Here is a 12913-nt window from a genome sequence, read left to right on the forward strand (position 1 = left end):
TCTGAGGGGGCGAACTTGTGGGAAATCTGTAAATAGCTGCGAAAAACTGCATAAGCCGGGTAGTGGAAGCCCAAAGCCTGGGGATCTGGATAGACAAAGGCAAATGTCATCAAAGTTGGCACCCGCGGGAAAATGAATGCGAAGCCCGAGGAAAACATACATAAAACAATTGACGAGGGACATCACTGCGTATGCGTAATGTTGTGCAATTTGCTCAGTTGAACTCTTTAAACTGCGTTCAGCGTTGACTTTGACACTTTCCCAGCGCCCCCTTTCCCTCGATGGTTTTCCATTTCGGTTTTTCTATCTTGTTTTTTATTTTTCTATTTTGCTTGAAATTACGCGTCACACAGCTGGACACCACCAATGCAAAACCAGAGCCTCAGTGCACAGATTTTGCAGTGTGGGACAAGGTCGCATTTATTTGGTGCACTTGCAATTGGCCAGAGGTGTGGTTAAGGGGGGTGACCGAGGGAGCTCTGTCATGCTGCGACCGAAGGTCACCTGCAGCGCGCCCCATGCCCACAGACAATGTTGCCAGTGCTGAATTATTATGAAATGAATACAAATATTTGTGGATCAGTCAGCGGCGTCATCCTTCAATTGATGGGTGGGGTCGGGGGTTTTCAATGGGTGCGGTGGGTGCGGTGGGTGGCAATGGGGAGACCTGGTTGACAAAGTGGAAACCGAAATGTGATGGATGATCTCAGAAGTCGAACGGAAACGTCAACTTAAAACGATAAAATATGTTTTTTACTTGTTTATGAATTTTGATTATATAAGTTAGTTTGCTAAATAATAATAATAAATTATACAAATTTTAGGACCAGTATAAAAGATTTGTATATTTTATTTTCTCAGACTTACGGATTTTCTAAGAACTTGAACTTAAATTAGGATTAACTTGAGAAATCTGTCACAGAAAATTCACTTATCTATTCTATTCAAATTTTATTTGCTATTTATCTAATTTAAATATATACAATTAGATGAATAGTTATGATTAGAAAGAGGTTACAAACAAGGCAGATTTTTTATTTAAATGTCGTTTAACTGTAAAAAAAATTCTGTAGATGCCTGCACCTTATAGGACTTTGCTTCGATTGTCACACTTTAAGTTAACAAATTTCTTTTCCATTTATCAGACATTTTTTTGTATTGTCTCTACTTTTCCATGAAGATTGATTATTTGCAAAAAGGCAGAGGCCTAAATCGAAGCCAAGTGGAGAAACAGGAAAATTCCAAACATTGATTAATGACAAATTGTTTGGCATCGTCTAACGTGCAAAAAGTTTTGGGTTTCCTGTCGAGATGCAATTCGAGGCCTATTTTCATTGGGAAAACTGTGCAAACTCAGGCCGAAACGGTTCTGCAGTGCTGTTACTTTTTGCCTCACCTTGCCTACGCCCACCCACCCATCTGCCACCCATTTTCCAGCTGTTGTTGTTGACGCTTCTTCCGTTCTTTGGTTTAGTTTTTCTTTTAGCTTACTTTAGGCTTTTGTTGTGCCGCTGTTGCATTTGTTGCTGCACATTTTATTAACATTTTCATTTAGTTTTTCTCTCTCTTTCGCTCTCTCCGCGCCTTGTTTTATTTCGCTTTTCATTGCAATTTGTGTTCCTATGCATTTTTGTGTGTGTTTTACATTCGTTTTCGTGTCGCTAGCAACATTGCCTCCAACTGCATTTGCCACGCCCACCCCCCAATACCGACGGACCATCACCCACCACCCACTGTTCGTCGCCCAATGACCCACCACCCCCTCTTAGCCCGGTCCACTTCCCTTTATGCCACTGTTGCGCTCTTTTGCAGTTTGTTGAAGTTTTCATAATCATTGTCGTCGTCGCTGCCTTTCCTACTGCTACTGTATTTCCACCGCCTACTTTCGTTTCGGGCACAGCCTTTGCCTTTTGTTTTCCACACGCTTTCCCTGGGGAAAAGCCTATTTCCATTCGGGGCTCAGTTGCCGGCTAAGAAAGTTCATAAGTTCGTTCTATAATGTTTTATCGCTTAATTTTCTTTATTTACTTCTGTAATTTGTTTTCTTATATAAAATTGAAACTAATTCTTTAGTTGAATTACTTGCTTTTAAACGGAGCTTTCTTTTTTATATATTCGAGTGCCTTTCAACCTTTAATATATTTGCATTAAAATATTTATAAATACCCCCCTATTCTGCTAGATAACTATTTTATAAAAATAAATTTCCCCAACTTTTTTTTATATTTTGTTCAAAAATTCGGTTAAATTGAAAAAAATAAATTGTTAAAATATCTACTCTAAAGTTCTGGAGGTATTTTATTCGAATCATATAAAGATATTATATTATTCCCATTTTAATATGGTAAAAATGTGTAAGGGTCTTTAAAGTTTTATAGTTTCCCAAAAAAACATTTAGTACAACAAATTATTGAAATTTCTTGAAACCGTAATATTTTATCATAATGAGAAGTGCATCTCAACAGTCTCCTAATTAGGGCCATGTTCCTATCTTCTTTCTCATTTTTTGTTATATAAGCCGGTGCAGCGGCTGGCTGGAAAAGGGGTAAGGAGGGGCAACAAACGAGACAGGGTGGAAACCTGGGAGTGAGTGGGTGAGATTTCCAGCATGAAAACAATGCCGGGAAAGCGGCTTATTTTCTATGATTTAAATAATGATGAAGACAGCAGACAACAGGCAGTGGCGGCGGCTACCGCAACTGGAACTGCAAGTGCCGCAGCTGATGATGATTGAGATAATGGTTATAATGACGAGGGCGGGGATGATGGGCTAACTGGTAGACCTACGACAGTACAATGTAAGCCACCTTCGCCGGAGTAATGAAGACGGTTCGGGTAGTGTCCGGACGTTGGAGCTGATAAAAGATCGCTCAGCTCGCTGTTTGTTTGTTTGTTGTCTCTTGGCCAGGCCATAACATTTATCTAATTTTTTGCCTGTGCCTCCTACATATAGCTAATGCCTCATTTATCTTATACTTCCCTTCTCTTGGCTCTCTTTCGTTGCAGAAAAATGTTCATTGGCGGCCTCAGTTGGCAGACAAGTCCAGGTGAGTGAAAAACGAGTTAAGTGAAAATTAGTGGATCTGTGCTAAAAATTGGCTTGGGTCTGATAAAAGAGGTCAATTAGCAGAGGAGTTAAATAGCAATCCTGCGCTAACAAGGGACCAGGAAATCTGAAAATCACAACCAAACTTACAGGGGGAAACTATTTCTTTAGTGGATCATTCATTATTAATGAAGGTTTATATAATCATAAGCGTTTTGCTTTTTGAACGTTAAAAAAATGTTGATAAATAAAATTTGTTATTTTTAAAAAATATATGCCAAGATACCAGATCAAAAAAATTATCTTTAAGATTTCAAATATTACAAGAAGGGAGTTACAAATCTCAGCAATTTTATATAGGCAAATAAATAAATAAATTCATTGAAAGTAAGCTTTTACAAAAAATGCAGTCTATTAAGGGGGAGATACATATAAAACTGTAATTTTTCAAGTTTTTTGTGATTTTTTTTAACCAACAAGGAATTGTGCTGGGATTTCGTAACTTGGCATGTTGATTACATTGTTTTTATATAATTTTAACCAATTTTTATTTTGCTTTTATCTTTCAAAATGGCGGCCGTGGGAATTTTTTTGTCAGGCTATATTAAAAAAAAGTAGGCCAGCTGCGGATCGCCCACAGGTCGCTGTGTAAACTAAGTTTATTTTGTTAGGAAATAATGTAGAAATTGTCTGAACCTAACTTATATAGAATATCTCAAAAACTATGGTTGTGGCACTCTTTCAAATTTAAAAATCTATTTTTTTCATAATTTTTTTGTTGTTTTTGGCTGTCAAAAAATACTTAAACAAACTAATTTCTACATTAAGTAGGTTCAGACAGTGGCCAATTTTATTACAAACATTTCTGTAAAAGCAGCATGATATTCGAGGCATTACTTTTTGAGATACACGATCCGCAGCTGAGGAAAACGTGGTTTCGAGAAAAAGGCATTTAAAGTAATGGAATATATCTACTGCACAAGGAAGGTGGGTGCCGTCATCCTGGTATAAGTTCCAAAATAGGTAGAATTTCTTCGTGAAACTTTCATGACACATTTTTAGAGAGTTATTCTACCAATTTAAGGAGTAAAAAAAAATTGAATTTTTATTTTTTCTATATGTATCTCCCCCCTTAATTCCTTACACAAATTTTAATTTTTTTTGTTAATGCTACAAAATTATAAAATCCCTAATGCATTCCCTATTACTACTCCCGTTCGATTTCTTAACAGAGAAGCGAATTTCTCAACATCTTGAGAAGTGTGCACATTCGGGCTTAACTGAATTTTGTATCTCAATTTGAATGGCCTACGAATTGATTCGGTTTCGGTTTTGTGTTGTGTGTTTTATGTGATTTCACATCGACAACAATGAAACGAGAGGCGGGGCTTTGTATAAATTGGAAATTGTAATTGATCAAATGCTTGAGATTTGCTCCCTTTTTCGAATTTAAATTTCACGTCAATTGTGGAACGACTTGAGATACGAAAGCCGGCATACGAAAACTGCGGGCAGGGGATGGTGCTCTATGGGATCGCCTCCCCTGCCTCATCTCCTCGCCCCATCCAGCCGCATAGTTTCATTAGGCTAATCAAAAGGCAACTTGCCATCAAAGCTCGGCATGCATATTAACCGAATTTGGATGGCACTCGAAAAAAGGTCTGCAAAGTAGAGATTGCAACCGTCTGGCAAGATGCGCTTGCCTTTTGGGAGCCCTTATATGTAGTATCTGCAGTGCTCACAAAAAGGAAAGAAAACCCCATATAGCACATATTTGTATATATCGCTGCTTTGTGTTGTTGCTCGGGCCCGCTTGTTTTTTGTTTAGCGAAATTGTTGGCTCCGCCCATCATCAGAGTGCCACTCGGCATTACGCTAACATATTATAACCTATAGCGCATATCTACACACAAGTATGCACGGGTGTATTCACGTATATAGTTGAAGAGTCAATGCGGTCTTTGGTTTGTCTCTTTATTTTAGCCTTTCTCAATGTTTCCCCCATTCCCTCGAGTTTTTCCTTTTTTTTTTTATTTTTTCGATGGCGGCAGCGGGGGCGTAGGGGGACCGGTTTCCTGTACCTGTGCCAAAAAATTTTCAAATTTTCAAATGGCTTCTTCAATACGATTGCCCCGTCCCTCGGTTAGTTTTCGGTATGAGTGTGTTTTTGCTCGGCTCTTTTGTTATCTTTTGCCATTTCGGTGTCCGATGTGTGTGTCTTATTTCTTTTTTAATTTTTATTTTCGCTTCTTGGCAGCCGCCAGTTGGCCCCATGGAGCTGGTAAATTAGGCAAAAGCCAAAGGGCCCACAAAAACTCAGCACAGGGCCAAAAACGAATCGCTCCGAGAGTAGAAAAATTGTCTTTGGTGGAATTCGAGACGGAGCAGAAGTCAATTGGAATGGAAATTGCAGCGAAGGGTCAATGAGTGGCACGTGAGTCGATCAAAAGGCATTCGAATGGAGGATTTATAATGGCTTTTTAAACTTTAGCGCATCGCTTAATGTCGGAAGTTCGAGATAAATAGGTATCAGGCATAAAAAATATGTAAAATTATAGTTTTTTACGAAATTATAATTAATTTATGAAACTTAGTAAGAAACTGTGAAACTTTTAAAGGTGCCTTTTTAGAAATATAATAATTCCATAATTTGCAATAATCGTCATTATCATTAACAAGTTTTCAGCGAAGTAGTATTACCGTTGATAAACGCTTAGAGACACTCAGCACACTTGTTTCTTTAAGCATTTCATTTCAATTTAATTGAATTCAAAAGACTTTGATTTTGGAAAACACACAAAAAAGTCAGAAAATTAAACATCTTTGCTTTGTTTTGTGACCAGAGAAAAGCAAACAATTCAATTAGCTGCCATTTGAGCGCAAGGAAAGAAGCTTTTTGCCCAAGTCCGAGCTATTTCTTTTCTGGGCCTTTCATCTCACTCGTACTTCCCCAACTCTTGGGCACCACTAGTTGTATTATTGTTAGCCAAGTTGCAGTTCTGGCGCTGAAGGCAGAGGCCGGAACACCAGAGCGCCGGCTCAAGTGGCTCCCACTTCCACTCGCGCCAAAAGCTTATGCTTTGGATTTTTCGCAGCTATCGCCACTCGAGCACACAGTCGCACAAACAGCTGCGGTCAGAGTAATAGCTCTATTTTGAGAAAACCCTATAATAAAATCGGTAAATTATAAAAATTTAAAATCAATTTTAAGGGAACTTTGTGCTTACTAGCTTGTTGGCTTTATATCTGTGAGCACCGTTTTATGATTCGTAAATTTGCATGCCTTCTGTAGGGTTGAATCTTTTTTATAGGAAAAATAACAGAAGCTTACCATTTTTCCGCATATTAAACTAGAACTAGGATTCAAACTCTTTAATTATATACGTTTTCTCTGTATAAATCCTACTCTACTTTTAATATTATAATAATATATAAATTTATTTTTAATGTGGTTTTACAAAACTCTCAAAGAGGTACTTTTTGAAACAAAACAAATTTTTTTTTTGTATAAGCGTGACATTTATGATTTTATCTCCAATATACATACTTTTTATATAATTTTTGCCATTATGTTGACCTCCGTTGTTGCTACATATGCCCAGCGTCTCCTCCCGCACAGTACACACTCGAAATCTGCTGACAAAGACCTAATCTAGGGCGTCTATAAACATGCGCTTGGGTCTAGCGTATAGCGCATAGCGTATAACGTATAACGTACAGGGTCTAACGGCATAGTTAGGGCTGCTTTAGACAGGTCGGACTCGCAGGCGGGATATGAAGCTGAGTCTGCCGACTGCGTACGTGTTGATAACTGCCGAGATGATGGCTACGATGATGATGAGGGGCAGTGGAATAGAAGCATCCGCATTGCAGTGGGGGCCAAAAACCACTCAGGAGCGTTTGACTCTAGCTGGGCCAAGATTTTTAATGATTGGCACGATTGTCTTAGCTACTTAATGACGTTCTCGAGTGCTGCGAACCGCCCCCGATAGGTGCCGCCTTTGTGATGCTTTCGTGTCAACTAGCAAGTCATATACTCGTATAACTTAATGAACTTTGCCGTCTGCAGCCAGCCTCCTCCTCCTCTTTCTCGGGAAATCAGCCCGCCGACGTAATTTAATTTTAATTTCACAAGCAGTTTGCTGGAAGTAATTGTATGCATTGAAAATGTATTTGCTGCTATCGCGTGGAAACACTCGTCGCCCGATTCGACTTCGACTTTGGGGCTTTTGGCTTGGGATCGGGACTGAGTCGAGAGTCGGGAATCGGGCGTCGGGAGTCAGGAGTCAAAGTTCTCCATTCATTCATTCATCTATATGTACATATGGATATGTCTGGATGAAAGGCCGTCGCTGGCTTTTTGTTTGTCTCCTCCTTGTGATTTGTGTCAACTTTAACAACATTTTTGAAACACAATACGCGACCCGCTCCGCATTTTGCTATTTTGGATGTGCGTTCAACTGAAATACTATTTATATATGCACCAAAGATACAGATACAGATACATTTGCATCTGCAGAACGGTACGGCGCATTACTCATGCAACAAATAACCAAATAAAGATCCGTGTTCCGGAGCAGGGGGCAACAGTAAAAACATCGAGAAAAGCGAATTGATCGAAAAAAAAGGAAGTGTAGAAGACAAAAAGCAAGTAAAATCTATGCATGCATATCGCTCACATTTCGATGCCGCTTAGCGATAAAAGCGCCACCAGACTCTCCCCGAGATACTTTGAGCAAATAAATATGCATTTCTCGATTTACCCCTCGCCTTTTATTATTATTATTATTGTTTGTTTGTTTGTTTGCCAGCTTGTGTCATGCAAATGAAAATGAAGCCAGCTCCAAGGAGAGCTTCTGTTTGCGCCGAGCATTATGGCTGTGTGCATATCCGGGCTTATTTCTCTAGCAGGGCTTCTCCCTTTGACGCCGCCAAATTGTCCAGGTAAAGTCAATAGATGGCTGAAAAGAGTTCAAAAGGTTGGAGCAAACAGCGCCAGGGGATTGTCTATCACGTGGCAAGGGTCATGGAAACAGAAAAAGGCAGGCCCTTTTTAACACATGCTTTTATTACATCTTCAAAAAATTAAGTTCATTTTAAGAGCCTTTTTGGTTCAGAAAATATTAAATTTAACATAACTATTTTTTTGTTTACTAGTGGGTAACATTCATTACAGAAACTATTATTGTTATTTAATCTTTTGGCTAGTGATCTTTAGGTCAGGCAAATGTTGGCTCCTATGATGATGGTTGTTTATTTTGTCTAATAATTTTAAAACTATGATATTTTAAAATTGTCGTAAACGGGTGAATAACTAATAAATAAAAGTTTCAGTTTATGGAATTGTTCCTTTATTTATAACTTGATTTGGCTATAGTAAAATCAAAAGCCAAGAGCTAACTAAAAAAATGTCAGATTATTTTCCATCAATCACTCCAACCGGTAATTGACCACTTAAGAAACGGTTTAGTGCGAAAACCATTTACGCGCTGCAATTAAAGTTTCAGCCAACATTCTAAACTAGATTTGCGCCAGTCTATAACTCTTCAATTTGTCAACTAATACTGACAGTCGATTGCCACCCTCTAGTTGCAATTCAATCAGGAAACAAACGATGATGAAAAATATTTTTGCCACTGGTTTTTTAAAATCTAAAATTTGTCAAATATTTGGAAACACGCCTGGGCGTGGCAACCTCAGGATGTAGGGGTAGACAAAGGGGGCGTGGAGCAGGCGTGTCACCTTCACCATCGTCATCGCTGTCGTTGCCTCGTTCAATTTCCTGATTAATTTATGCCACTCGACGGCGAAGGCAGTTAGCAACAATTTGCCGCAAGCAGAAGCGTCAAATTGAAATAGCTCAGCAGAGAGAGAGCGAAAAAACGGAGGAGAAGAAAATAAAATTGTCAATAAAATAAGTGCCGGACGGCTGGCCATTGCTACCCATTCCTCAGAAGATTCAAAGCACCCCACTCCCTCCCAATCGGAATCCGAATCCATGCCCTTTCCCTGTTCTCAGCCAGTCACTCAGTGCGTCCATCAGTCAAAGTTCAGTGCTTCCCTTTCTTCGCATTGAATTTGCAACATTTCCTGTTTCTTTCACAGTCGTTGACTATCACCCTCTTACTTTTCTCTCTGCACGAAGCGAAATTCGGGCAATTTCTTAGAATTTTTCACGTGAATAACTTAAATGGGAACATAATTCCTATGTTCTTGAAAAAAAACATTTTTAAATATCCTTATATATCCTTATATATAAAATATTTGGTGAGAATTTCTCAATAGAAATATACGATAGCATAGCATTTAGGCACACTTATAAGAGAATTTAATACTCTGGAAATCAAATTTATAAGAACCATGTTAACATTTTTATGTTTATATTAAGTTTATTTTAAATATCAATTCGTTTTAAGATTGAATTAGTAATTAGACTGTAGATATTTTATCATCAGGCGGTATATTTTTTACGGTGTACCCGTTTTTTACCCACATCCTCCCGTTCTATCTTCGCTGATGTTTTTGCAGCTCGCTTCATATTCTTTTGAATGTGATTATCCCGAGGCTGTGGCCACCGCATCTTGGCTCTGATAGAATGGTTTGTCGTACACCGACCATCCGCCTGCGTTCGCTTTTGCATTGCATTTAATGTCCTGCCAGTTGGCCAATGGCTTCTCGTCCCTAGGTTTCTGCTCCTACTTCTCCTTCATCCGCCTGCTCTTCTTTCCTCTGGCCCATCTTCTGTCTCCAGTTTCGCTGTTTTGTTGACTTTGGCACGAGTTTGGTTAAAAAGTTCACACATGCCGCTCACTACGTCTCGTTTTTCAGCTGAACAGCTGCGGTCAGAATAACAGCATTGCAGGCTAAGTTTCGGATGTTGGCATACATTTTTTTATTTAAAAAGTTTTAATAAAATATGGTTCTTAAATGGTCTAAATATATGTGCGTACATTAGTCTCGCAATTTAATTTATCATTTTTAATTATGGTTTAAATTGAAAATAAGTTGGCACATATAAATTATTATAGAAATTATTATATAAAATGCGAGACAAGAATGTACAAATGATTTTAGCAAAACAGATTTTCTGTTTAATTCTATAAAGGTAAAGGAATATTTAATGACACGAGTTTATTTTGGATCATTACTCTTTAAAATGCATTTAATATTTCAAATCTTAAAAAATGTAGTCTGTTGTGTTTTATGAACAGTTTAAAATATAAAATTACTTTAAAATTTAAACTATATTAAAAATTAAATAAAAAAGTTTGGAAGCTACTTAAAGTTTTCAATAAGAAAAGACTCTTATTACTGCTGCTATTCTTCTGTTACCGGTTGTGAGTGCAAATATCCTGGACTTCTGTGTTGTTGCGCCTTTGGCTCTAGTCCTGGACACGTTGTTGTTTCACCCGCTGCAGCGACGACTCCTTCATCTTTCCGCCGCTTACTCGTGTTGGCTATCAACTTTAGGGGGCGTTGCTGGTTTGAATATTTACACAAGTGACACTGAATGTATAGTATGTGTGTGTGTATATAGGACTGACTGGAGAGGGGCTGCAGGACCTGCTTCTCGCTCTGGTCCTGCCAACAATTAATTAACTTGTACGAAGTATCAAAATGTCGTGTAGCCTTTGGGCCCCTAAAACCGTTTTGGATGCGGAGATTTTCAGCCGGGGCTCTGGGTTCTGGGGACGTGCAATTTCAAGTCGGCGCCTAAGTGCATGCTACGTAAATTTTAAATTAATAAGCATCCAGCCTTATCCTGTACCTACCCAGCCAGGATCTCCGCCCCGCCCAGCTTTCTCCTTCAATTGCAGCCGCATGTGGCGCTTGTCATATGCCATTATTATGGAATGTTCATTCTGGCCCAACTAATAGACAATTTTTTGGCAGCCAAAAACGGAACACGACAATGCAGACAGCGAGGGATAGGGACACGGACACGGGCACGGACAGAGAAAGAGGGCTATAGGGCAGTAGATAGAGACGGAGCGATGAGGTAGGTGGAAAAATACAAGACGAGGCCATGTCGTGACGTTGCCAAGGATTCGCCTCGTGCTCCGTGTGCAGCGGAAGCATTTAAATTAAGGACGACACATTAAAATTATGCAATAACAACAAACTATTATTATTATAACGGTGAAGAGGAGGAAAAGGGGCAGAGATGGTGGGCTGGGGATCCTAAAAATATAGATTTAAGCACGGCGTGCCGCCTCCTGGCTTTTCAATTTGCTAAATCTTAACAAGAACATTATAACTCGAGCAAATACGGAAGAGCCCAGCTAACTGAACTTTACCAACTTTTAGTTGCCAAAGATAGAGAGATGGCTGGGTGCAGAACATTTAATGAGCGCTGTGAGTGTCAACACCAAACTTGTGGGAGCCTCTCCTATATGTGTGTGTGTCTGTTCGGCCTCCTTCTTTCTTTTTTTTTTGGGCCTTTTGGCTTTTTGTCGGCTCGGGAAGTCATAAGTCGCAAGTTCTGAGCTGGCGAATAAGGGAAAAAAATAAAAAAAAACCTGAAAATAGGCAAAGCAGACGAGCAAATATGCAGTCAGACAGTCGGGCACAAAAGTCGAGCCACTGCAGCACACAGCTCCTGGAGCTCCTCCTCCATATATCCTCCGATTCACGTCACACACACTCGCCATCCTGGCCGGGTTATCGACTTTATGTGTTTGTTGTTTGGGCCATGCCTTCGGTGTTTCTTTGGGCCTATTTCAATTGCAGAACCACGTCTCCCACACAGAGAAAATATCTCAGGACTAGCTTTATTGTTGGCCCGTAGATTTTAGTCACCAGGTTTATTGTACTATGAAATAAACATCATACAAGCCAATTAAACACAGTGTATTTTTCGACGCGTAATAATTTAAAAAAGGCCAAAAAAATTTATACAAAATATAGACTTTTTGATAATAATTAACCTCCGGTTAAAGTTAAAGGTTAAAAAATTATTATCTTAAAGACTTTTACTTTTTATAAAGACTTTTTTCTTTTAAATTACGCATTTAGTTGATCATAAGTTTAATGCTTAAATAATAGTAATGAACATTGAAGTTCATGACGGGATAATAACCCTATTAAACGTATTGTAAAATATATATTTTTTATATTCATTTAAAGTGATAGTCAAATATTGGGCGGTTAAACTCTGTTATTCCTGTGTACGTTTCAACCTTTATATTGGTTCTGCGGTTCTGATTTTCTTTGAACAACTGCAAGTTTTTCGTCTGTTCGTTGCCAGTTTGTTTGGTGCCAGGCAATTTTGACACGGCCAAGGTAAATATTCTTATCCTCGAGTGTCCGAGTTCAATAATGAAAGCCACTTCTATATCTTTGCTTCCAGCTCTCAGTCTCATTAGAAGTTGAAGCAAACCGAACTTCGCACCGAAAACCACTGAACAGCGACAACTTTTGCCTTCATTGTTTCCAGCTCGTTGCTCCTGTTTCCCTTTTCCCTTGCAGCCCGTTTTTCACCGTTTTCCCTTCTATTTTTGATTCTCTGCCGGCTGCAGTGCCTCTAAGTGACATTTTCCCCAACGGTTGTTAACCGCTCAGCACAGTTCAGCCCAGCCCAGCCTGCCCGTTTTCCCACTTTTCCCCATTTTCCCCATTAGGGGGCAAGTCACCGCACCATTGTCAGGGGCCTTAGCTGCGCTTCCGTTCGCAGAGCAGTCAAATATATTGCCAACTTCCTGCCTGCTACCAAAGCCAAGCTCCTACTTGATAGGCTTCTCTCGCACACTCGCACACACACGGCGGAAAAATGAAGGAAATGCCGGCAGACGGATTGGGAGCATTGAACACGTGGATACCCTAACCCTTAACTGCTTCAGGAATTTCTATAAAATTTAATACATTTTG

General features: G+C 39.3%; 1 protein-coding gene across 7 annotated transcripts in view; it reads left to right on the top strand.

The window, feature by feature from the left end:
- The window catches only part of Rbp6 (RNA-binding protein 6), a 194505-nt gene that overhangs the window by 15457 nt on the left and 166135 nt on the right, over nucleotides 1–12913 (top strand). For all 7 annotated transcript variants that reach the window (XR_011418872.1, XM_044393782.2, XM_070216000.1 and 4 more), the window contains exon 3: nucleotides 3007–3047. Coding sequence is in view for 6 of the 7 variants with exons in the window: in XM_044393782.2 (XP_044249717.1) it covers nucleotides 3007–3047 (41 nt within the window). In the remaining variant the exon portion in view is untranslated. The remainder of the gene's footprint in view (nucleotides 1–3006; nucleotides 3048–12913) is intronic.

The sequence above is a fragment of the Drosophila takahashii genome, chromosome 3L, assembly GCF_030179915.1.
Source record: "Drosophila takahashii strain IR98-3 E-12201 chromosome 3L, DtakHiC1v2, whole genome shotgun sequence".
Lineage (NCBI taxonomy): Eukaryota > Metazoa > Arthropoda > Insecta > Diptera > Drosophilidae > Drosophila > Drosophila takahashii.